The 25,475-nt window shown below is 42.5% G+C and overlaps 2 protein-coding genes across 2 annotated transcripts in view; one reads left to right on the top strand and one right to left on the bottom strand.

Moving 5' to 3' along the window:
• The window catches only part of LOC102777031 (voltage-dependent calcium channel subunit alpha-2/delta-4-like), a 124,489-nt gene that overhangs the window by 66,937 nt on the left and 32,077 nt on the right, over positions 1 to 25,475 (top strand). The window contains exons 27-28 of the mRNA XM_087844161.1: positions 2,213 to 2,334; positions 3,453 to 3,521. Coding sequence (XP_087700287.1) covers positions 2,213 to 2,334; positions 3,453 to 3,521 — 191 coding nt within the window. The remainder of the gene's footprint in view (positions 1 to 2,212; positions 2,335 to 3,452; positions 3,522 to 25,475) is intronic.
• On the bottom strand, positions 6,604 to 19,170 carry LOC102779921 (leucine-rich repeat-containing protein 52-like). Its single transcript, XM_087844162.1, has 4 exons — positions 18,801 to 19,170; positions 9,144 to 9,283; positions 8,110 to 8,775; positions 6,604 to 7,861 (listed from the first exon to the last, which is right to left on the bottom strand). The coding sequence occupies exons 2-4, from the start codon at positions 9,187 to 9,189 to the stop codon at positions 7,392 to 7,394; spliced, it is 1,182 nt and encodes a 393-aa protein (XP_087700288.1). The 5' UTR covers positions 9,190 to 9,283; positions 18,801 to 19,170; the 3' UTR covers positions 6,604 to 7,391.

Raw genomic sequence — 25,475 nt, 5'->3', positions numbered from 1 at the left:
TCAGTCTATTTCCTCCAAACTCGCAGTTTAAACAGGAAACTTGATGCTGGCTCATTGTTGGGTGTAGATAGGGGTGAAGAGAGGAAAGAGGTGGATGTGACCCGTGTCACCATCAAACACACACACAAACTCTGCGAGGAGGAACCAGAACCTGCAGCAGTTAAATATACAGGAAGTGTTTTCTTAGCTGATGCATCTTCTGCGTGATATTAAAGGATTAGACAATCAGTCAAGTCAGTCAAGCTCTGTGTTCAGGCAGGGCCTGAGCTTCATAAACACAGATTATGTTACCGCAGTGCTGCAGTCCGCGGCTTCAGATGTTCCCATGCAGGTTATAACTGTATATTTCTCTCCTTTTCCACAGTGGGACGTTTTTAGGTTTTTAGAGCACTTTTATCCTAACTCAGACAGCAGACATGACCCTGAACACTCACATTATCAGCGTCTTTTACTCTTAGGCCGCTATGTGGACTCTTCCCTTCTGTCTGCATGGTTCTGTTCGTGCAGATATTCCAGCGATTTTCCTGTTTTAAGCAGCCGTGTTTGTATTACAGTTCAAACTTATCTTGCAGTTTTACACTGGCCTGAGCACGCACTTGCGGCTCATTCGGATGCTTTATAGCTGCACTCAAACATGCATCTAACCTCCTGCGCCATCACTCATTTTAAATTGGTCGTATAGCTCATCTCACTGCACAGCTGCTATCATTAACCTGCACGTTTGCGCAGTTTGTTAGAACGTATATTGATCGACTTTCTCTGCAATAACTCGAATGATAATAACTGTAAGGTTAATCAGAGCCTTTTTTACAAGCTCTGTAATGATCACAGTTATCTCCAACGAGAGAAACAAAAGTAAAACAAATAAAAACAAAACATTATAACATCTTCAAGGTGATATTGCTTTTCTGCAGGTGTGCTGCATCGGTGGCTTTTGAGAAACAGCCAACATCTCCACATTTCCAATATTTGCTATTAATTATTTAAATCTATTAAAATTCATTTGTCACATTAAGAGTATTTCATGCAAGAAAGTCAATAAAGATAAACTGAGTGGACCAGATTATTAACGTCTACGTCATCAAACCTTCTCCTGGTGTCAAAAAGCTGCTGTTGGGTTTACCAAAGAGGCTCAGGGGCAGTTTTGGAACTGATAGCCCACGAAAACGGACGCCTGATGCATGCTCATTCATATACGAAGATGCAGTCGTTCATTTCAATAATTAGCACAACGCAGTGAGGGACTCAGATTGTTAAGGGAGTGATTGATATCCTAACAAAAATATTCCAGTGTAGGTTTGACTCGTGCTTCTCTCTGAAAACAGTGCAGCAGTTCAGATACATGAGAGGAAAAGGGGACTGAAGAAGAAAAATCTAGAAGCCCAGACCTGTTGTAGTGTAACAAAGGGAGCATTCAGAGTCACCTGATTAAAACCTAACAGGTCCTAGCAGGTCATAATGTTGGTGTTCCTGTCTGCTCTAGTGCTTGTGCAATGGATGAATGAGGCAAGTTGTGTAAATCTTTGAGTGCTCATATAGAGAAGAAAAATCCAATATAAAAATCAGTCCATTTACCTTTTACATGGTATAAATAATAACAAAATGACTGGCAATGTGCACATTTACTCACGTGACACAGTTACGGTGTAACTCCAACAGGTGGTCTGGACCTGACAGTAAATATATCTTATGTGCTTCTGCAAAGAGTTCAGGTTTATGTGGCGAAATACTTTCTGCTTTCAGAACAGCACCTTTTGTGTTGCTCTCCTAGCTGCAGCTTTTCAACACTGTTTGTGCTCGTTATTAGCTAGACAATTCCTCTGTACTATTAGCATAAAGAAAATTGTGTTATAACACTAACTGCTGGAACCATATCTTCTCCCTCCCTCCTTCTTTCTTTAAAAATAATAATGTCACATAATAATCAGCACGATCCCAGCTGATACACTCCAGCTGGTTTAATAATTGTTGTTATAGCTTCTTCCTGCTGTGGACTATCAGAGTTTGTAACCTTTGTGAGTTCTTTGAAGTGAGTCAAGTAAAAAAATGTTCATCAGTAGCACAAAGAACAGGTTTGTGTTTGAAACAGTAGATGATTAGAAATAAATAGTAAAATGAGAGCTTCCAGTTGCACACTGACCAGTTCAGTCAATGAGCCTAGGAGTGAATTTCAAAGTAAAATGTTAACTGAGGATGATTGCTCACTTTACAGGAAGTTCCTGACTCCAGCTGATAAAAGTAATCTGTTTACCATCGATCACTTCCCGCTGTGGTACCGACTGGCTGTAGAAAACACTCCTGGAAAATTCTACTACTACCCAGTGAATGACAAAGGTTTGTTTGTGACGAACCCCTGAACACATCTGCAGTAGGGCTGCCACGATTAGTCGACTAGTCACGATTATGTCGACTATCAAAATCGTCGACGACTGATTTAATAGTCGACGCGTCGTTTGAAGCTTTGTAAGATCACAAAAGACGCAGGAATAAGTAGTAGGATTTAAGAGTGTAATAACGGACTGAAACAGAAGATGGCAGCACTGCATGTACAAGGATGCCAGCTGCCGTTAAACCCCGAAGAAGAAGAAACTGTGTCCCAGAATTCATAGCGCAGCCCAGCTCAGTTTCCAACAATGGCGGCAGCTAGTTAGTTTTAATATTACTCTTATTATTCTTTCTGGGTCACAAAATAAACGTTTAACATATTTTCAGGCGAGAATGTAGCTGTGTAAACCTCAAATATCCGCTCAGTTTATCAAGACACCACATATTTTCAAAAGCGCTCCGACGTTTTCAGAGACGTCTGTTAGCCACTAGCTCGATAGCTAGCCGGGGGCTAGGCTAACTAGAGCCGTGAGAACACCGGACTCCCGGCAAATCGTTTCGCTACTCAGGTTAAACATGATATATAAGTCACTTAGATAACTTAAAAATGTTATTGTTTGGCTTTGTTCCATGTTTTATTTGTTCCTGAGTAAATCGGTTTGGCTGAGATTAAAGTTATAGTTTTTACACAGCTGAATAAACGTCAAGCAGACAGCTGATTATCAGAAGTGTGAGATGCTCGAGAATTTACTCCGGTGTCCTGTTATATTTTAGATAGCAAGGAGTTTATTAAACTTCACCGAAACAATCTGCAAATTTCATTAAAATTTAATAAACTATCATCTTGTCTTTATTTTTACTTAGCACATACCTTAAACACTTAAAGCTGTAAGCCAATGATAGTTATATAAGAGCAGATGCTGCTGGTGCAATAAGCTGTATGTTTTACGTCCAATGGATGATGATCTGATTAGTCGACTAATTGCAAAAATAATCGGTGACTAGTCGACTATCAAAATAATCGTTTGTGGCAGCCCTAATCTGCAGAACAAAAAGTAACTCGTTATCATTGAATAACTGATAAGGTGATCTGTAGTTAATGTTGGGCGAAATGTTTTGCCCCTCAGGAGTGAAGTACATCATAGCGACGACATCGGTGACCGTGTCAACCGAAGGAAAGACGGCCGTGGCTGGAGGTGAGTTTCAAACAAGTGGTGGAAGAGCTATGATGTTCACCTTCTTCACCTTCATCACAAAAACGCAGCATGCACTGTCATTATCGCGTTTTCCTCTTGCTTTAGTTGCTTACTGTTTCCTTTATTAATCCGTGACAGCCAAAGCAAATCAGCGTCTAACAGGGAGCTGGAGTTAGCTGTGGAGACCAAACAGTAGGGGTGCAACGATACACAAAATTCACGGTTCGGTTCGATACTTTGGTGTCACGGTTCGATATTTTTTCGATACAAAAAAAAATGTTCATGCCTTTTTAATTTGTCATTTATTAAAATTATAAATATATATTTTAACTCAAAAGTACAGTTTTTAAATTTAATGTTGCTGAAACAACAAAGAAATAAAAAAGTTCTATCTGATTTAGAAATCACTCATCTTTGGAAAAGAGAGTTTATTACAGAGAAATGTCTCTTTCCAAAGTAAAAGCTATACTATACGCTTCTTCTGGGCTATATTCTCAGCAGCATATTAAACATATCAGGTCCCATAAGGAGAATCATGTGCTAACGGCTGTCTAAATGACTCGGGTAAAGTTTGTAGCATGCTGCTTGTTGTTTTTGTCTGCTTCCACTTGTCTTTGCACTAGGATGATGTCGGAGTAGATGTGCAGTCATATTCGTTGTGTTCCCACTAGTGCTGTCAGCGTAAATCTCGTTGAAATGACGTTAACGAGCTACCGCGGATCGCCCCATGCGTGGGGCTGGACGGCGCTAACTGTGCTAACATGCTAGTTCCCACCAATTGAGCATTGGTGGTCAGAGATGGGCAGTAACGCGTTACTTGTAACGCGTTACTGTAATCCGATTACTTTTTTCAAGTAACGAGTAAAGTAAGGGATTACTATTGCAAAAACGGTAATTAGATTACCGTTACTTTCCCGTAGGAACGCTGCGTTACTGCGTTACTAAAACCGTGATTTTCTTGCGAGAATGTCTCATGACAGTGACGTAAGCGAGTGCGAGGTGTGTGACAACAGCTGTGTGCAGATCAACAATGGATCATATATCGAGTGCGGGAGAGAGTATGAGCGTGCAGCGTTTAAACCGTGGACGTACTGACCTTATTTTGAGTTTGATTCCGTAAAAAGTGACAAAAACATTAGTGTCCGTTGTGCGTGGGAAGAAAACTTCTTTTTACAGCGAAAAAAAACCCCTAAACTTCCAAGCAAGCACCGAGTGCGCTACGACGTAATGGGAAACTCACAGAGAAACTGCCGTATCCTTCCACTGACCGCTGCGGCACACCTGCACCAGGATAACCCTCCGCCTACCCTACTCCTGCTTTACAGGTGAAAATAGAGCAAAAGGACCGCTAGTCTTGACTTTATTTATTTTCTGCTGTGTTTTACTTGCATCTGAAAGAGTGAGTGTAAACACACACATGTATATATGTATATATATATATATATATATATATATATATATATATATGTATGTATATATGTATATATATATATATATATATATGTATATGTATATGTATATATATATATATATATATATATATATATATATATATATATGTGTGTGTGTGTGTGTGTGTGTGTGTGTGTGTGTATGTATGTATGTGCTGGAATGTGCAGAAAATAGGTTTAAATGTTAAACTAATTTCTTCCAGTCACAGAATGGTGCATATAATTAAAATTTTGCTTCATGCATAAAGTTAAAAGATTAAAAATAACAAAACAAGTTTTAAAAAGAGACTTTTCCATTTGATTACATTTTGTATGATGGATTATGTAGAAAAAGTAGAATTGGGCTGAAAGATCTATCGCTTTATCGCCTATTCAGGTTGTAAATCATGTTTTTAAAAAGTAACTAAGTAACTAAGTAACTAAGTAATTAATTACTTTTGAAAATAAGTAATCAGTAAAGTAACGGGATTACTTTTTTGGGGAAGTAATCAGTAATTAATTACTGATTACTTTTTTCAAGTAACTTGACCAACACTGTTGGTGGTGACCCCATTGAGCATTGCGTGGCACATCCAACATACTGTTTTACTTTTGTCCATGACGCGCTTATCTTCAGGGTCATACGTCACATGAAAACCAAAATAGTTCCAAACGCCAGATCTGAATGAGGGTGGGGGAGGTTCAATTTGTCATGTTGCAACGAGCTTAGCTTCTGTCTGCTAGCTTGCCCTGCGCTCAATGAATCTGCGTTCGACTACTCCGCCTAGGCTGCACTGTCGAGCGCAGATCCACTGAGCGCTCAACACAGACAGCACCGTCAGAAGGAAAGTTGATCAAATAAATTAAAAATTGTGTATTGTTCGATACATATGCGTACCGAACCGAAAGCACTGTATCGAACGGTTCAATATCGATACGAGTATCGTTGCACCCCTACCAAACATGTTTATTTCTGTTGGAAAATAAGACATTTTAACATGGGAGTCTATGTGGGTGGAGTCACTTTAGAAGCCAGCTCTGAGTAGCACTTTGAGGAACAGCAGTGGCCATATGCTGACCATTTTCAGTTGTTCTTCTTGAGTCGGGCAAGAGCAAAAGATAATGAAGACATTGAAGGTCATACAGTGGTCAGCGAGAATCCTCACTCAAATCGCTTCGTGTGGGATTTTTACACCACGTGACATGAAGCATGTGGTGAAGCTGCCTGCAACAGCAGCGGCTATCGTCGAATTAAACTGTAACATGCAGTGGAAATGAAGTTCAAGGTAACTTCTCCTCCCTGGTCAAAAGCAAAGGAGAACACGACTCTCAGAACTGTAAGGAAGTAGTCCTCTCACTCACATTTAAGAACAGCGATTTAGAGGTTGTGAAATGGACCAAAAACACTCCATCATGTTTGCAAGTTTGACGGTAGACCCTACACTAGACGCCACATTTCTTAAATATTTTCAGATGAAACAAGAAAAGTGACTAGCTCAACTATCATAACACTCAGGTGTGTAATAATGAATGTGATGAATGAGGCTGTTTGTCACTGGTTAACTTTGGTTACTGGTCTTGTTTTGTGGTTGAAGGGAATTTAAAAAGAAAAAATACCCAGTTTAGATAAATAAAGAGTTTATTACCTTCAGCATGATTAACAGTCCTTGAGTTCAATTACACTTCAATTTATTTCATGTGCTTATCACATGTGAGCTGATCTCCTCACGCTCTTTCTTTACTTCACAATGTTGGAGATAATAGTCATCGCTGTTTCGTTGTGCTGGATTAGAAGCTGTTGCAGCTCTAAGCTCGCCCTCTAGGCGGCAGTACAGCTCTAGTATTGTTTGAATGCAGTTAACCTGTGATGAAGCTTAAAGCAGCGTTTACCTGACAGCGGCAGAACTCTGATGTGGTTCAAAGTGTTTGTTATTCTGAGGAGATTCAGCGGGGGTATCCACCTAACACGGGTACAAAGAATTACTCTGCAGAATGGGGACTGTAAAACACGCACAGCTGATTAAGAGAAAAGTAATTTTTTTGCAGGACGCATCAAGAGAAATGTCACACATTCACAGACGTTTGTACTTTTTGACTTTGTGCTTCTTGGGCTCAGATCCAAAGACGGGAACTAAACGTAGATTCATATTTCTAAAGAAGAAACACACATGAAGGGAAAGTCAAGGTGCGGAAGTGCCAAACAGCAGCTCGAGAGAAGTTTCAAAGCTGGCTGAGGGATGCAGCGCAGGGAATAACAATTCACAGAGCATCCATACATTAAAAGAAGTGCTGCAGAATCTCAGCTTCACTGGATTTAGTCCACTCCATTAACAATCAGTCCCCACCCGGAGAGTTTCGCCCAGTGAGCTGCGGGCTTTCTCTCTGCAGACCTCGTCTCATCAGCGATGAGAGCTGAAGTACAGAGGCAGAAATCAGCGTGTTAGAAACTGCTGATTCGATAACTGTGCACGAAGCCGCAGGCCTCTTTGGGCGGCGTTTCCTCCAGTGAGGTCGGGGATGACGTCTGCCCGTCCTCCAGGTCGGTGTCGGCTCCAGACTCGGCCATCAGGGGCTGCCCGCGGCTCTTCATCTCTTTCTGGTAGCGTGCTACCAGCGAGGCGTAGACGCACCCGTAAGTCGCTGCCACCACCATCATGACGCACACTGTGCCGCACACAACGGCCGCAACTACCTGCGTGCCCTGCGCCCGGCGGACGCTCACGGGTCTGTAGCGCTGACGGATGCAATCGTCGGCGCCTCCGACCCGGCCGGGCGGGCACAGAGGCCGAGTGGCGCCTTCCTTGGTTGAAGTCTGGAGGCAGTAGCTGAACATCTCTGCTGGCACGCTGCGGATGTCCCTGCCCTTCAAATCCTCCGGGAGGCTGCACTGCATCACATCTACCTGCCCATCTATAAAACAGATGGAGAGGGGACACAAAAACAAGGGGAGAGAAGGAGGAAGGGAGAAAGAAGGGAACCAGGAGAGACAGGGAAGGATTGAAAGATATAGAGGTCATTGTACTCTTAGATGTCTGTGCTCAGCATACATCCATCCTGCAGAGCGGAGATTAATTGCTTAGATTATACAGCCCAGACTCGCTCCGGTACAGTCTTAAAGTATTTGAGATATGGAGAGGCCTGCTAATAGCCCTGCTCACCCCTGTAAATCAACCACTCCATCCAGTGCTTGAAGTCTCTCAGCTTGCAATCGCATTTCCAAGGGTTTCCTACCAGCAGGAGGTGCTGTAGCCCCACCAGGGGTTCAAATGTGACTCTGTCCAGGGTGACAAGCCGGTTGCTGGCCAGAGACAGCCAGGTGAGTCTCTGAAGCCCATCCAGCAGGCCCTTGGGCAGCCACAGGAGGCCGTTGGAGGACAGATCGAGTTCCTGCAGCCGCCACAGCCCCTTGAAAACCTCCTTGCTCAATCCATTACTCCCCTGACTTCCATTGAAGGCCTCGACTGTCACTGTGCCGCTATTGAGTTTACTGAGGTAGTTGGTGGACAGGTTTAAGCGGCGCAGGCTGTTCAGGCCTAGGAAAGCTCCTGGCTGCACGGTTGAAAAGTGGTTCTTGGAAAGATCCAGTACCTCCAGGCTGCTGAGGTTGGACAGCTCAGCTTTGCCCAGGAAGGTGAGATTGTTCTGGGGTAGGTGGAGTGCCAGAGAGTCCTGGGCGAGCAGCCCAAGGATAGGCGTCAGAGAGAGGAGCCCAACAGCGGTGCAGTCAGTCGTATTGCCGTAGCAGGTGCAGACACCAGGACAGCCTGTGACCGAACCCAGAAGTCCCAGCAGAACCAACGCCAGAGCGGACAGAGCCACGCAGACTGGAAGACACGAGAAACGAAGAATAACAGCGTCTTTTACACTAAAACTATCAGTACATATTTTAGAAACATTTAAACCTCATGCATTAACTCTAGGAAGCTATATTCAGTTTGATGTTGTAAACTTGCAAGCCTACTTCCCTCAGTTCACCTAAATTTGCTTTTTAATGAATCATGGTAGATTTTCCTCTGTTAGAAGCAGATCACTGCAGATTAATTCCTGCAGCGATTCATGTTGACGTCTCAGTCACCAGCGCTGGAGTCTCTCAGGTTTGTCGGCACACTTAATTTTAGCTTTCTGGTAGGTAAACTATACATTATATTTAGGTGAAGATATAGGTTTTGTATAGTATATGAATTGGACTCACCCAGTCTCTCCAGATGACTTCGTCCATACTGGTGCTGGTTCTTCATGTCTGCCACATCAAATCCACTGAAGCCTCAGGCTGCCATCCAGCTGTTCTTTCTCTCGGCCGGGTCACGCAAACTTTCAGCTTTGGAGAGTGTCCTGAAAAAAAATGTACATGCAGAAATAAACATGAATTTGTCAAACGCTGAGTTGCAAATTGTTCCCCAATGTGAACTATTATTGAGATCTTTTACAAAAAATAGTTGCAAATATTATTAATCAGCACAAGACTGTAGGTACATAATTAGTTTCATAAACACAAAAAAGATATTTTATGATATGAGTAAAAGAGTATAAGTAAAAGTTATAATACTACCATTAATACTGTATAATGTTTAGTTTCAAAATGTACTTAAAGAACTTAACGTAACTTAAGTTCATAAGAATTTCTTTAATGGTGAAACATGAAGATGAACTAAATCTTTACAATAAATAGTTTAACAAGTCTGATATTTCCATCCAAAAGTAAAGTAAAAGTGCAAAGAAATACTGGAGTATAAGTATGTTCTAAAACTCCGTTTTTGCATTTACGTGTGGACGAGAAAAACTGAGAAAACGCAGCGTCAAAGGTGTGCGCCTTTTTTGACGTCACACTGTGCGCCACGTTATTGTTTCGGTGAAATGAATTTCTACAATACTGTTACTGTTACTTGTTCTCTCTGCAGTGTTTAAATGCTTACATATACACACACAGTTACTGTCCCTCCACACATACGACTCGGTTCTGCTTCTATGCCCCAGCTTTGTTTACTTTTTCCCACTGAGGCTTCTAGACTTCTGATTGGCCAACATTTCTGCACGGTTAGGAATATAGCGCCACCTGCTGCTTTGGCATGTTCCTAGCAGCGTTTTCCTTCATTTCTGCCTTTACGTGTGGACGGGATTATTTTTTAAAACAAAAACGGAAAATCTCTGTTTTCAAAAATACCCGTGTACGTGTGGACGTAGCCTAAGGCTACTGTAACAAATGGAGGGTTCAGAGGGAAAGGAAAAGGTTCATGTATCCTGTTTGTATGCGCCCCTCCCACTACACACAGAGTGGAGAACAAATTTTATCCAAAATATGAAAATCTGTCATGTTCCTGGGTCTGTTGACCCAGCGTTTTAAGTTTTAGTTTATTTGGATGTTGTTTATGTTTAAGTTCATTAGATTAGCAAAGTTCATTTGGTTATTAGACTCCTATTAGTTTCCCTCACCCTTTGTGTTTCATGCTGCGTGTCTTATGTTATCAAGTTTGTATTATCATGTCTGTCTCATGTTTCCTGTTTTATTTTGAAGGAGTCGTGTGTTCTTTGTTCATTGTCTTTAGTTTCACTTCCCTTGTCCTGTCATTAGGCTCATGTCAGTCAGCTGTTCCTCCATGTGTTCCCACTTCCCCTAATCACCTCCTGTGTATTTAAGTCCTCTGTTTTCAGTGTGTCATTGTCAGGTCGTTCTGTCACAGTCTGGCGAGGGCAGACTGTAGGGGTTGACCAAAACGCAGACTCCAAGGAACAGGGAACAGAACTTGAAATGTTAACAAAAAGCGAGCCGTTTAATATGGCTGGTAAAAAAGGTACAAACAAAGGGCAAACTGAAGGAAAATTAACACAAACCTAAACTGGGAAATCTAAACAAACGATAAGAAAAACCTAGACAAGAAACTTGGAAGCATGGCATGGCATAGGAAACATGGCGTGGACAACAGACGAGCTGACAATGGTCGTGTCCAAATTCATGGGCTGCTTCCTCCTGAGGCCGCATTTGTAGACCAATTACGTCACAGCGACGCGCCGAAGGCTGTCCAAATTCGTTGACTCCTCCGAATGCAGCCGACAAATGCGTCCTCCTTTTCCCCGAATTTGAAGGATGGGTCGGGTGTGTCCTTCTTGGCCCACCATATCCCAGAATTCATAGCGCGGCCCAGCCAAGCTCCAGTTTCCGGCAATGGCGGCCGCTACTAAGTTTTAAAATTACTCTTATTAATCTTTCTGGGCCACAAAATAAACTTTAAACATATTTTCAGGCGAGAATGTGGGTTAGCTCGTTGATAATTAAAAATGAACACAAAAAACGGAGGAAGATTTCGGGGTCCATTTTCGATTTTCGTGCCGTGGTGCTGACAACCGGAAATACTCTGAATTAAGGGCGGGAGTAGATCGAGAAGGCTAGACCGTCCAATTCCCCAGCCGTTTACTTCCGGCCTACCCGACCTCCTGAGGACCCGGCCCACGTAGACCGCGAAGGCCGGGTCCTCAGGAGGATGCAGCCCATGAATTTGGACACGACCCCTGAAAACAGAGGACTTAAATACACAGGAGGTGATTAGGGGAAGTGGGAACACATGAAGGAACAGCTGACTGACATGAGCCTAATGACAGGACAAGGGAAGTGAAACTAAATACAATGAACAAAGAACACACGACTCCTTCAAAATAAAACAGGAAACATGACAACAGACATGATAATACAAACTTAAATACAGGGGAAGAAAACACAAGGAGTCTAATAACCAAATGAACTTTGCTAATCTAATGAACTTAAACATAAACAACATCCAAATAAACTAAAACTTAAAACGCTGGGTCAAAACACCCAGGATCATGACAAAATCACTCATTCAAACGACTTCAAACTCGGCACTCCACTTACTCGGGCTCCCAGCTGCACACACAGATAGCTTGAAGAGGATTGATGAGTGTTTTTGGAACTAGATAAAGAAAATATGAAACTACATACAGAGATTTGTGTGCAGACTCATAGCGTCCAGTGACCGTCCTAGCCATGTCTGTTAGGTAAGACGAGAAGGTGAACTGGACTTTAATTTGGGGATTTTGGACGACTGGGGAAAAAAGCCGCCCTTTTAGAATAACAGGTCATCTTTGTGATGCTTTATCTTTATTCAGGTTCACATTTATCCACTCACTGCTGTCTTTTCCTTCTGGTCCAGGGCTTCAAACTGATTGTTTCCTTTCTACAAGCCTGTTTTTAATTTAAATCACAAAGAGTGCAGCTCAGCATGGAAGATTAAGTGGAGTATGTGAGATTAAAAACTGCAGACTTGTGCTGTAATGGGCAGCTTTTTTGCACGCCCTCAATCCTTTTCATTCTTCTCCTTTCTTGCTCAGAGAAAACGCACAATGCGCTTCATGCTGAAGTGGAATAATCCTCTGTGTTTTCATCCACCAACATCAGAGGAAAAGTCATTGCCAACTTTTGTCTTCTTAACGCCCACTCGCAGTTCCTGTACGCTGTGGATACAGTACAGCATTGTTTCACACATGCAATTGAGAAAACTGTTTAAATTTTTTGACGATTCTCTCTTTTTTATAAAAAAAAAAAAATCGCTGACTTTAGTTCTTTTGATATCTTTGGATGTTTGGGGCACTTCTGATATGCAGAGGAAAGCGTGCAGGGGGAGATGAAGCTGCAGTGGAAAAAGAAAAGTGCTGTCACTCCACCATCCATCTTTAACTGCTGTAAAGAGCTGGAGAAACGCTGCCTCAAGGTCTTTCTTTTGTTGCAGGTCCTTCTTTTGTTAACTTGCCACAAAGATGTTCGTCACTCTGCTGTGAACTGTGCGAGGCAGAAAGTCGCCTTCGGGGCACAACTGACATTAGAAAACAGGGGAAATTACAATGCAGGTATAGAAGCGAGATAATGGCTCCCTCAAAGAATATTTGACGTCACTTTACATCATCAAGAGACCAGGGGAAAAAAATCAGGGCCTTCATCCCTGGATGATATTGACAGGCACATCCTCTGTGTATGAATAGAAGATAATGTACTGTAAGTACTGGTGCTCAGAGTGTCTGCAGGATTAGACTGTCCTCATCAGAAGCCGTCACCTCAACAGAACCAAAGCAGAGGCAGAGTAACCCCAGTGTGTTGGCTTTTGTGTTCTGCACACTGTGAAGGGGAAATGAGAATCCTGCAACCAGACTTTGAGGGACAGCTGTCGTTTGCATTTGATCTTCAGAGTTGCCCTTAAGAGGATGAGCATGCAGAATCACCTCTGATGCTTTCTGATGTTGGTGCTGGATCCGAAGTATTTGTAGAAAGAACAAAATCTCACATTGTATAAATCCTTCAGGCAGAGCTGAACTCGATGTCCTTATCCAGATCCCTTTACTTTGGGATTAAAGTACCAGTGAGCACCCTCTGTGCTCTACACCCGCCCGCCGCTGCACACTCAAACACATGCGCAGCCGCGAGCCGAGGACCAAAAACAAACGTAGGGGCCGGTGTGTCATCTTCTGTTTATCAATCTGTGAAGTTGCTCCTGGCTTTCTCTCCTCAGTCGTTCGCTCCTTGTAGCTCGCCCTCCTCTCTGCCCTACTTGGCGTCTCCTTCTTTGGACTTTTAAGGACACCCCCGAGAGCGCAGAGGCTGCTGGGTGTAGGTCGAGGACGCTAGGTCCAAAATCAAATTTTCTTAGTGGGTTTATTCATAAAAGAATACAGTCAAGGAAAGACTGCTGGGGTTTTTCTAATGGAGGCTTTTGATGCAAGCTCTGCTAAATACCCGAGTTAGTCTATTGTATGAATCAAAATTTCTATATAATGGAAGCAAATATTTCAAATATAAATAGGATAAAGCTTTAGTTGCATGTTATTTTGCAGATTTTAAACTCCAAATCAGCGGTCCCCAACCTTTTTTGCGCCACGGGCCGGTTTATGTCGGACGATATATTCGCGGACCGGCCTTTAAGGTGTCACAGATAAATACAACAAATGAAACCAGTATTGGTACCAAAAAAGGAAGATTTATTCACAACACACGGGAAAAGACCCAGGGAAACCGAGTTAACAATAAAAACGATTAAAAAATAACAATCAAAGCCTCAAATCTTGCAGCCCGGTACCAAACGACTCATGGTCCAGTACTGGTCCATGGCCCAGGGGTTGGAGACTGCTGCTCTAAATTAAAAAATAAATAAATAAATACTAATCAGCATTTATTATAATGAGTTAAAGTCATCTATAGCTACAATGCTAAACCGATGAATATATTAATGGATCAAAACTGATGTTCCAGGAATGTGTAATAAAGTCCACGCTTATTTCTTCCATGGGAAGTGAGAGGGTAAGTAGCAGCAAGGTGCTGCTAATCAGATTACTTGATTAACTGATCATCAGCAAGTGTGAGCAGCTCTATTAAAGCACAGGTTCTGTCAGTTTGCTGATTTAAAGTATTTAAGTATTCTGTGTTAACACATTCTCAGCAAATTCACCCGGTGCAATGGTCAGAGAACTACGGAGCCCCGCAGGGGACATGGGAGAAAAAAAATTAAGACGGACTTTTGCGAGATCTCGCAAAACAAACTCAGGATCTCGCAAAACTTTTGCTTTTAGCCGCATTCTTCCCATTAGCTTGAAGCTAACGGGAGGTCGAGACCTACTACAGCCGGGAGGAACACCGCTTTCCCGGCACATCGTGCCTCGACCTCCCGGTCGGCTTCGAGCCAGCGTCCGAAGAATGCGGCTAAAACGTTTGCGAGATCTCGCAAAAGTTTTGCGAGATCCCGAGTTTGTTTTGCGAGATCTCGCAAAAGTTTTGCGAGATCCCGAGTTTGTTTTGCGAGATCTCGCAAAAGTTTTGCGAGATCCCGAGTTTGTTTTGCGAGATCTCGCAAAACTTTTGCGAGATCCCGAGTTCGTCCGTCTTAATTTTTTTTTCTCCCATGTCCCCTGCGGGGCTCCGTAGAGAACAACCCAAAAGCTCCATCTCAGACTCTACAGGTTAGCTCAGGGAGCATATGTAGTAAACAAGCATGGCTTGTTTGGAAAGGTTGCCAGGAGAAAACCTCTTCTCTCTAAAAAGGACAGCACAGCTTAGGTTTGCAAAGCTGCATCTCAACAAACGAAAAGACTTTGGGAAAGATGTTCTTTGGACCAAAGTGGAGCTGTTTGGCAGTAATGCACAAACGGCTTATACTAACTGTCCACGCGGTGATAAGGGCCTGATGATTTGGGTTTGTTGTGCAACCACAGGATCCAGGCACCTTGAGTCAGGTGTTCTCAAGCTAAACGTGAGGCCAACTGCCCAACAGCTAAAGCTTTGTCCAAAATGGATCATCTCGGATGCTGTGGTGGGCCCTTCAGAGAGCTGTGCATAAATAAATGTGGCAAACCTCAGCGAACTGAAGAGTGGACCAAATTCCTCCACAGTGATGTGAGAGATTGATAAAGTCGTACAGAAAACAGTTTCTGTCCTGTGAAATCCTCCTTTTCACATGACTACTACTGATTCTATCAGGATGCTAAAACATCTTCCTTATTATGACTTTTTCTTAAGTACAGAGTAAATATTTGTTTCCCCACTTTGTTTGGCATTGAAACCATATTTTACAATCTTTAGTCTCTGGTGTAGTGCTACTAGTGCTACACTGCATTTCTTTCAGAGCAAATATTCTGATTTCCTGTGGGACATCTCTGCCTTGTTCTTGGTCTCCTTCTCTTTAACCATTTAAAAAATCCTGGAGACGCCCCAGAGACCGAGACTTGCAGTGGCAGTATGGCCTCTGAGGATCTGCAGAGAAAGTATTTCATCCTATCCTGTGCTTTCCTACGTTCTGATAGGTTAGAAGTATAAAAGTGCACTTTGCATGCTCTTCTACATGAGCATGTTTTTGATATATATGTGTATATATTTTCTGGGGCCATAAAGTACTAAAGTTTAATATCCAGCTCTACTAATCACACAATATTGGGTTGTAGAACTCTTACTCAAATAATTGCCTTTCTGTGGTTTGAGCTATACTGTAATATTCTTTGTGGGTTTTGTCTCTTCAACGTTCAAACGTTTCCCACTCCAGAAGCCCATATTCCTCCTCATTCTGCAGGGCACAGCATGGATTGTCCCACAGTGACGTCCCAGTAAAAGCTTTCCCAGTAATAAAAACTGAAGCAAAATGTTCCTGCGTTCTTCCTCTGTTCCAACTTTATGGAGGTTTTGTGAGCAAACGGCTGTTGAGTCGAAGCAGCTTGTCAAATGCACCATCAGCCAGATTAGACGCCACCCACGCAGATGCGAGGGGTTGCAGATTAAAACCCCAGTTTCAATCCCTGAGCAGGGCAGATGCCTGTGCAGGAGTCCAGATGTTGTTTAAACATCTGATCCCAGAAAACACCTCCTCCTGCCCCCGCCCGCCCGACCCAATCAGCCTCTGACCCGCGCTGTCTCGTTTTTTTTATCGTACTGTTACCACACACACATCTGCTGTTTTGTTTGGCCTGTCAGTTAAATCACTTTCACAGCGGTAAACAATATAGAGCCGATCTCCTCATACACACTGAGCCACTCTGGTAAGAGCTAGCATCATGCAGCCATGATTTTCTTGTTGGAGAATGTCACCTTGTTGGTTGTTGCTCTGCAGCAGTCTAAGTTCCACGCTGAGTGGGTCTTCCTATGTCTATATCAAGGAAGTGAGTTCCTTTGTTTATTTAAGTTGATGCACGAGCTCAGTTATTATAATATTAAATGGTTGCTTTGTAGTCGGGTTAGTTTAATCAGACTTACTGGCGATTGGTAGCTGTAATACAACCAGTTTTATACCCATTTATTTGTATAAAGTGACACAAAAATCCAAATATTTACTTAATGTTGGTGAATAACAGTGTAATTGTCTTTATTTCAGCACCATGGTTAGCTCCTGGGGTAGATTAGCAACAAACACTGTAGCCTCTGCTGGTCTTTTGCTGTGAATCGCTGCTCGCTAACACATTCAAATAAGTTTAGCATTGTTTTAACCCATCTGCTGTCCTGGGGTCATTTTTGACCCCTGAGGACAACAGGTGTATGGCAATCGGGAGGACGTTAATTAACTGCTTTTTATCACTAGTTTAAACAAGAAACAGACAAATAGTGACTAGTAAACACCCTGGAGTTCTACCTGGGCTTTAATAGGTTAATTCCAGTGTGTCAAAATAAATAAATCCTTATCCTTTAGCAGGTTACATTTGTATTAATGGACTGACCTTAACACCATTCCCCCCGACTCTGAGATTAACGGGGTTCAAGAAGCGAGCGTCAGTGAGGTTTGAATTAGGCCGCGATGTTTTCACAACGCAGGCGACGTCTGTGAATTATTGGAGATAATTCAGAGGATTTTGCTTTGTTTCAACCATTACTGAATGAAAGTCACTTGAATGAGTGACTGAAAACATTATGTTATATGCATGTGCTAAATTACTGTCCTTCCTGACATCTGCTGAAGCTAAAAGGCTGCAGGGCTCTGTGACATTTTACCTTTAGTTATTAACTCATCCCCAAGCTGCAACACCACAGTGTTTCTTACACACTCCAAAAATCTGTTGTTGAATTGAGGCGAACTGGAGTTTCCCCCTCAGCTCCACGTCTCTCTGATCAAATTAGGTTTTTGTCCCGCTGTAACTGCCAGCAGTGGTTCTGGTCATTAAATCAGACCTCGAGGCTTCAAAAACATTTCCTCAAAAACCTCTCGATCGTTAATGCCGCTCTTATTTCTTTATATCATCTTTTTATTGACTGTGCGGTGATTCTAACAACAGCCTTCTCACTTAAAGTTCTCTCTTCAAGCCTTTCATTATCTGCTCAGGCTGAAATGGCGTAAGACAAATCAGCAAACAGCTTTCCACTTATGTGGAAAAGTGGAGGGTTATTATCTCGATTTAAAACTCCACCGTTCGGATTTTGTCATTGAAGTGCTGCCATGTGACGTTCCCCGCTTCATCTGCAGTGCATCGCCGTGCTTTTCTGGGCTCTAACTTGGCATCCGGCGAGCTGCTTAATGGCCTCTGACAGGCAGTCTCTCCCCCACCCCCCCCGTGGCTGCACTTTTCCTCCAAACAGCCTGAGAATGAGGCATCCGAGCGTTGGGTCCAAAAGGCCGAGAGCACAAACACACTGCAGCATCCACACTGAGGCGGGCAGGGAGACAACAGGGAGCAAGTAAACAACACACACATACACACACTGAATACAAGCCAAACACACACACAAGCTCACTCCCACACGCTTTTAGACTCTCTTTCTATTAAAACCATCAGCTTGTACTCTGCATGGCCTGAAGTATGTGGACACCCAAAGATTTCAGCCGTGTGTGTTGGATGAACGGGGGACTCCAAAGTCTGGACATTAACGGGCGTCACTAACAGCCCGGGTTCAGTTGAACACTGATGCATGGTGATGAGGTTTGGCTCACAGGCAGGATTCTGTGCAGATCTCCACACCACACTGGAAAAATCATTCCTTTATGGAAATTTCCCGGGGCGTGGGGGGAGATGTCGTGTTGAAACAGGAACAGGGGCAAACTGTGGAAACCCAAAGTACTCATTGCATGCCCTACAGCTGCAACAGTAAGTCAAGATGCTATTTGAATCTGCGGGATACGGGACACGTTTGTCCAGTTTCACAATGGATTAAAAATGCAAATAATCATCATGAATGAAATGAAAAGTTGCAGGTCTGCAGAGAGATGAAACAGGCTGAAACAAACACTAAGTTAAAGTTACAGTGGATGAGTGTCCACTTATTTCTGCTCACCTATTGTTCACCCTCATGCACAGGTGTATAGACAAAAACACACACTTCTAAAGGCATGTTATTGAGCATACACCCCCCACACACACACACACACACACAATAGCCGCTCACCATCTGCTGCAGTTTCAGCCTCCAAAGAGAGAAAGAGGAGAGGAACTGTTCTTCTTCTCCTTCATCTGCAGCATTCGGTCAAGGCAGCGATTTCTGGATTCTGATGAACCAGCTTTCTCTCTTCAAGGGCACAAAGTGGTTTCGCTTTAAAAGCCAGAGGCTCGAGTCTTTGTTCAAACCAGAATCTGGAGTTTTATTCCGGATCAAACACGGCTCACATTCGTTCTCATCTTCGCTCACGTCGCTCGCTGTCTCGGCTTCCTCTGATCGTTGTGCGCTCTGTCCGGCACACACCCAGGCCACCGACTGAGGACGGGCGAGCCTCTGTGTGTAAAAAAAGAGGAGGAGAGAGAGGGCTAGGGAAGCCACATGCTGCTGCTAATGCTGCGTGTGCGCGTGGGTGTGCGTGCGTGTCGGTGCGCTGGAGCACCCGTCCTCTCTGTGTTGCATCGAGTGTGTAATGTGCATTAAAGCTGTTTGACAGAAATAGTAACAGCAGAGTGCGTTGCAGCTGCAGGCTGAGCTCTGAATGAAGCGAGTCGGAGAGAAAGTGTATTTCTTCACAATGCCTTAACTGCTGCGTGTGTCAGGGCGGCAAATTTACAACGTGCTAGAGAGACTGAAACAATCGAATTTGTCAGAAGTATTAGTGTTTATATGAGACATCATAAGATGGATTTATGGAGACGATACAAAAACTTTGACTTCAGGTAACTGCTGATGCAGAGCACTGATCCCATATCAGTGTTAAATTAATAAGGCTGACCCCAATCTGGTCCACTGGACGGCTTTGGAAATGTGTGTGAGGGCATCAACTTTTAACTGTTTTATGTAGGGCTGGGTATCGTCACTGATTTCTAGAATCGATTCAATTCCGATTCACAAGGTCCCGAATCGATTCGATCCACGATTCGATTTAATTCGATTTGATTCACTTCGATTTGAATCTGGGAAATTTTGACAGTCAGAAATATTATAATTCAGATCAGTAAATTTACATATTTTTGAAAGCTGACACACGCAAGACTTTATCAAAGGTGTGAGCATCACAGCAGATGCCTTTGTGTCAAAGTAGCTGAGGATACAACACAGAAAAACATGAAGGTTTTCCTGGCCTGGATTGTATAAAAATATTCTGCAGTACATCAAAAACAAAAGAAAACCATTAATCAACACATGAACATTACCTCTGAAGTTACAGCGGTTTTATTAGAGACACTGCTAAGCGTTTTGCATTTTGCATAATTTTAAAAAGTTTAAATTTGTTCAGTATTGAACGGCAGAAATTAGGTTTTCTTTTCTGAAGTATATAAAACGAAAAAAGAAAAAAAAACGTCGGCCGACAGCGCTGTAAACAACGGTAGATTTGTGCGTAACAAGCAAGCGAATAATGAAGAAAACAGTACAGAGAGAGAGCTGTGCATCGTGGTCGAAGCAAAACAGTAAAAGTCAGAGTGAATACATGACGATGTTTATGTGAAGCGTAGTTTGGATCTTCTTTTGCTGCTGGTTCGGTCAATATTGTTTGGAGAGACATCAAACTAACAGCTTTAGAATCAGCGCATAAAGGGCGTGAACACAAAGCGCCGACCCGCCGACAGATCAGAATCAGCGAGCTGTCGGCTTTCAGCCCTGACTGTGAGAAATTCACATCTCACTGATTCTGATCCGCGGGTTGCGCTGTGTGTTTACGTCTTTGTGAAGAATCCGTGTTCCTGCTCTCATTTACTGTCTTAGCTGTTTGGTGGTTGTTGAAATTTTGTGAGATTTCACCAGAGATTCTGGCATTTCGGGCAAAATAAATTTATATTAAAAAATCGATTCAGGATTTTAATGAGTTGATTTCACATTATCCAAGCCAGAATCGATTTTAATCGATAAATCGATTATAAAAACCCACCCCTAGTTTTATGGCAATTCCTGCTGATAATAAGAACTAGATGAATAATTAAATGACAGAAAATTCTTGTGTTTCACTATCTACAAGATAAATTTCTTAGATCAAGTGATCTTTTGCTTTTAAGTGTACCAAGGTCGAGGCTGGTTCATAGAGGTGATCGAGCATTTGCAGTCGTAGCGCCCAAGCTGTGGAATAATTTACCCCTACACATCAGACAGGCTCCCACTGTCAATCTTTTTAAATCTTATCTTAAAACGCATTTTTATTTATTGGCTTTTAATACAGCATGAGAGTTACTTGTTAATTTATATTTGGTGTTTGCTTTTAATACTCTAAGTTGTTTTATTAGGTATGTTGTATTCTTGTACAGCACTTTGGTCAACGCTCCTGTTGTAATTAAATGTGCTATATAAATGATTAAACTATTAAACTATTAAATTTCTGATTTTAACAGTGTGGTTTCAGTAAAAAATGGACAATGGACTGTGAAAAAAAGCAAAATGTTCCATTTTATAATTACAAGAAAGTATGTGCAATGAGCTAACAGGACCTTGTCTGTAATTTTACACATTCATTTCTTACAATTTATGCCCAAAGAGTCATGCTTGACAGACTTTTAATGCACTACAGCAGCATTTCTTTGTCATGTAGGGAAAAAAATAGATTAATTATTGAAATTACACTTTTTTTCCTTCAATTTAAATATATCAGGGATTTACTGTGCAGTGAGTTTGACGTCCCTGGAATAAACTTTATTTATCAGTTTCAGGAAAATGCTGAGACTCATCCTTTTATGTTTGAGGCAACGTTAGGCTCGACTTAAACACTTCTCTCCTCACTTAGCAACAAAGCATACCAAACGTGTATCACATTCAAGAATATAAATGTACTGAATTTCTCTTTGTTAGTGAAATAAAAAAGAAAAGAAAGGAAAATTACTTAATAATTAGACAATCATACACAGGTGGCATAAAATAATGTGTCGATGACAACTTGTTACATCAGCTTAATTAAAGTTTCCACCCACAGCCTTCGTTGTTACCTTCTTTGTTGCCTTCTTTGTTGCCTTCTTTGTTGCCTTCTTTGTGGCCTTCTTGGCTCTCGCAGCAGGTTTCTTCTTGGTAGACAGGGTCCGCTCTCGGATGAGGTCTTCTCTTCCGATGTCCACCATGTGGTCCTCCCACGACTTCATCTCATTCTTGTAGCGAATCTTGTCATCCTCAGCGAGCTGCGTGTAGACCTGTTTCTGATGGCTGAAGAGATTCCTCCAGTCCTCCAACAGCGACTTCATCTTAGCCTGAGACGTCATTCCTTTAGCCTCCTCCTGTTCCGACATGAAGATGTTGAAAGGAGAGCGAGGACGTTTGGGCTTCCCCAGGACATAATGAGTTAACGAGCTAAGTCAAAACCTTTCGTACACAGTCAGAGAGAAGCTCTTGGTGTATGTGACGATGTGCAATACCTCCAAACTGTTGATCCTTGCAGTTAGCATCCTCCGTGCTACGTTAGCTCTCCGCTGCCAGATGCTGAAATATGCATTTCTAAAACCATGTCAGTTTTCTGTTAATCTCCAACCTCTGTGAGGGAAAATATGTATGACCCGACCACTTGGTGCTGGCTGATTGCACTTGTCTAAATGCACTTGCTAACTAACCACCAAGGATTAACTTTAAAAACAGTGATACCAACCAAAAATTGAGAATGTTCGCTTTTTAATATAAAATTTTAAGCTGAAACTAGTGCATTTTAAATGGACCAACTTTTACTTTCAAAGTCAGAGTCTTTAATACAAACTACAATCAACCACGGCAACCTGATAAAAGCAATCACAAGCAGCAGCACCATATACCTCTTTTTCACCAATTTCCCCCTCGCAAGCAACCTTCTGGAACCACCTGTCAGGCACTCGGGTCTCACCTCTGATTGGTTGTCTCTGTTTGTCTCGGGCCATAGCCTGACTGTTACTGGGGCTCTGCAGCCTGCTTTGCAACCCAGCTCCGCCTTTTCAAGCTGTGTGACTTCATCAGTGTTATATCTGCTGCTGCTATCAGTGCCTGCTGTGGTCTGTGTAGCGGGGTTTGCCTCTCTGTGGACGAGCAGGGAGGGCTCTGAACAGAGACATGCTGACAAGTATAAATTAGTGAAATGGAAAGAGAAGGAAATAACCCCCCTCTTTGTACTAACGTGGTCCTGACTGAACTAAAAATAATGAGTCTTACTGAAGCACAGTGAAAGATGAAATAGCAGATGCACAGAGGCTGAACTACACAAGCATCGGCCAGGAAAATAAAACACATATTTTCTAAGTAAAGATAAAGAAAAACAGAGCAGGCCACTCGGGGCTCTTACTGCATCGTCAGATTTGCATTTCACATTCATAAAAACGGGTTAGATAAACTATATTGATCACTGTGGTGAAATCATCTTACCTCAGCAACACTGTAGCACGATCCAGAAACTACAAATGCAGTTATCAAAAACAATAAGAGGAATTTTCAAAGATTGCTACTGTAGGTAGAAATTCATATGTACAGGCCAGCAAAGGTATGCATAAGTATATGGAATATTAAAGAATAAGATTAACACTATAAACAGAGCTGACAATAAATTGGATCATAAAAATTTTATGCGAGTGGAGCTCTCACTTTTTCAGCACACTCAACACAAACGAGAAGTTGGTGGTCTATTAAAATAAAACGCAGGCTTCAGCTACAGATTAAAATACTCAGAGACAAATGGAGAATAACTGTTACATGAATCCCTCGGTATTTGTGTGTATTTTTACTTTACGTCAAGAAGCATGAATAAATGTGCTGCTTGTTTTGTCCCGTCCTTGCAGACTGCAGCAGAAACAGTTCAGCTGCAGCCGTGAAGGGCGGCGATAAGGACGCTGCTGACAGGACAGGAGAAAAAAACGGAGAAATGAAATCAAACGGCTGAGCAAAGCCGCAGACCACTGAGTCTGCAGAGAGGTTATTTTAGAGGAATGACTGAGAGTGATGCCTTAAGAGGTTTAAAAGACCCAAAGGTCAGGACACTCCCCAAACACAAATGCAGTGTCACATTTCCCCCTTCTGCTACGAGCCTGCTATTACACACTGAGCTCGGGGGGGCGTCCCAGTACTGTACTCTCTTAAAGTACAGACAGAATTTCCTCGCTGTCCAAAGGCTGCATCATCAACCTGCAGCCAGCAACCTTTGAACTGGCAGAAGCTGATTGTTTTTTGGGACTAGCAGAAACAAATTTTAGGCACAATATTGATGTGACATCATCTTTTAATCCCTAAGATTACAGTTATGTTCACATCTGTGCCTTTACTTTTATACTTTCACATATTTATCTACCCAAATGGGACATTTTAGTGTAAAATGCATGTAAGAAATATCATCTTACCCCTATTAGGAGCTGTTGTTGTTTAGCCTGTGGCTAAATGAAGTCTAACGTTACGCCTATCTGCAATTTTCTCTTTATCAGCAGGGCTCTGTTCATTATTAGCGTGCTGGTGCCTGTTTCCCCATCCAACAGTGACAGATCAACTTCATCCGTCCAATCATTCTTCTCTTTTGCCGCTGTTTTTGGACGGATGTTCACATTTAGGACAGAGAAGACAGATAGTTTGAAAGAGGAGTAAAAGAAGCCATCTATGTCCACTGTGAGCGACCATCTTTGAACAGAGGCGGTGGTTTACGACACCAACCGTCTGCCATCTATAATCCGCCCACTCAGATCCTGGGCTATCTGACCTCAGTAAGTCACATGATAGAGGAGGGCACCCGAAACCTTGACTGATTGTGACCTACACCCGTTTTCACACCTTGGCTTGTTTGATTAGGCAGAGGATCAATAGGGGGTTCGTGACCCTCTTGGGGACACTCCCATAGGGCTTAAAATCTGGGACTCTCCACCATTTGACCTTAGAACTGAAGAAGCTTCTTGGATGAGAGGTGAAACGTCTTCAAGCAACTTAAAGAAGTCCAGACGCTTTTGCTGGTCATGATATCAGTTTGGATATGTGGTGAGAGGGAAACATGAAGATGAAACCAGGAGACGTCCTTACTGAATCATCAGAGCTGAACAGGTGATGGAGAAACAGGTTTACCTTTTAGGTGACACGAATGAGTTGAAGTTATGAACTGTTTCTGAGAGACAAATAACACCAGGATCCTTTTCTAAGTAGCTGACAGCTGGTAACTGTGCAGGGGCGGATCTAGCAAAGTTTTGCCAGGGGGCCAGGTAGGGCATTAACAGGGAGAGGGGGGCACAAAGAAATACTTTTCTTTCTTATTCTCATTTAAAATGTCTAGCTTTTAAAAAATAATTATCTGAATCTTACAACAAACGATTGATAGATTGATGCATATATACCATCAAAACAGTGTACATCACTGTCACAACAGCATTTGTTTTCATTCAAAGGCTTTATGATTTTTCCTATAATGGTGGGCTGGTCAGTCACAATGCCCGGGCCGATTTTTTGTCCCAGTCCAGCCCTGTATGCAGCTCATCTGCAGTCTGGTGTTACCTACATCTTCCTATTCAGAAGGCAGAATTTCCGAGTTCTGAGTACAATCAAAGCACCACGACTGCAGATTTTGGATGTAAAAAGCGCACATGACGCTGTGACGTAGGCTAGAATCATGGCGGCGGTCGACGACGGTCCAGGCGTGGGATTTCTCTCGTGGAAATATGCACATTATCTTTTCCTTTCTATTGGTAGGTGGCACAGTGCACTTGTGGCAAGTAAGCAAGCTAGAAGACTGGCAAAGTTATGGAA

Source organism: Neolamprologus brichardi, chromosome 7 (genome assembly GCF_056152115.1).
Source record: "Neolamprologus brichardi isolate AB-2024 chromosome 7, ASM5615211v1, whole genome shotgun sequence".
Lineage (NCBI taxonomy): Eukaryota > Metazoa > Chordata > Actinopteri > Cichliformes > Cichlidae > Neolamprologus > Neolamprologus brichardi.
The sequence above is the reverse complement of the archived record's forward strand: the minus strand, read 5'-3'. Positions and strand labels throughout refer to the sequence as shown.

What these genes read in the sequence shown, in the direction of transcription:
- LOC102779921 (XM_087844162.1), bottom strand. Translation starts at nt 9,189, where the DNA reads ATGAAGAACCAGCACCAGTATGGACGAAGTCATCTGGAGAGACTGG. An exon ending in AAGTCATCTGGAGAGACTGG is followed by an intron (nt 8,776 to 9,143) that starts GTGAGTCCAATT and finishes CGTGTCTTCCAG; the next exon opens with TCTGCGTGGCTCTGTCCGCT. An exon ending in GGAGTGGTTGATTTACAGGG is followed by an intron (nt 7,862 to 8,109) that starts GTGAGCAGGGCT and finishes TCTGTTTTATAG; the next exon opens with ATGGGCAGGTAGATGTGATG.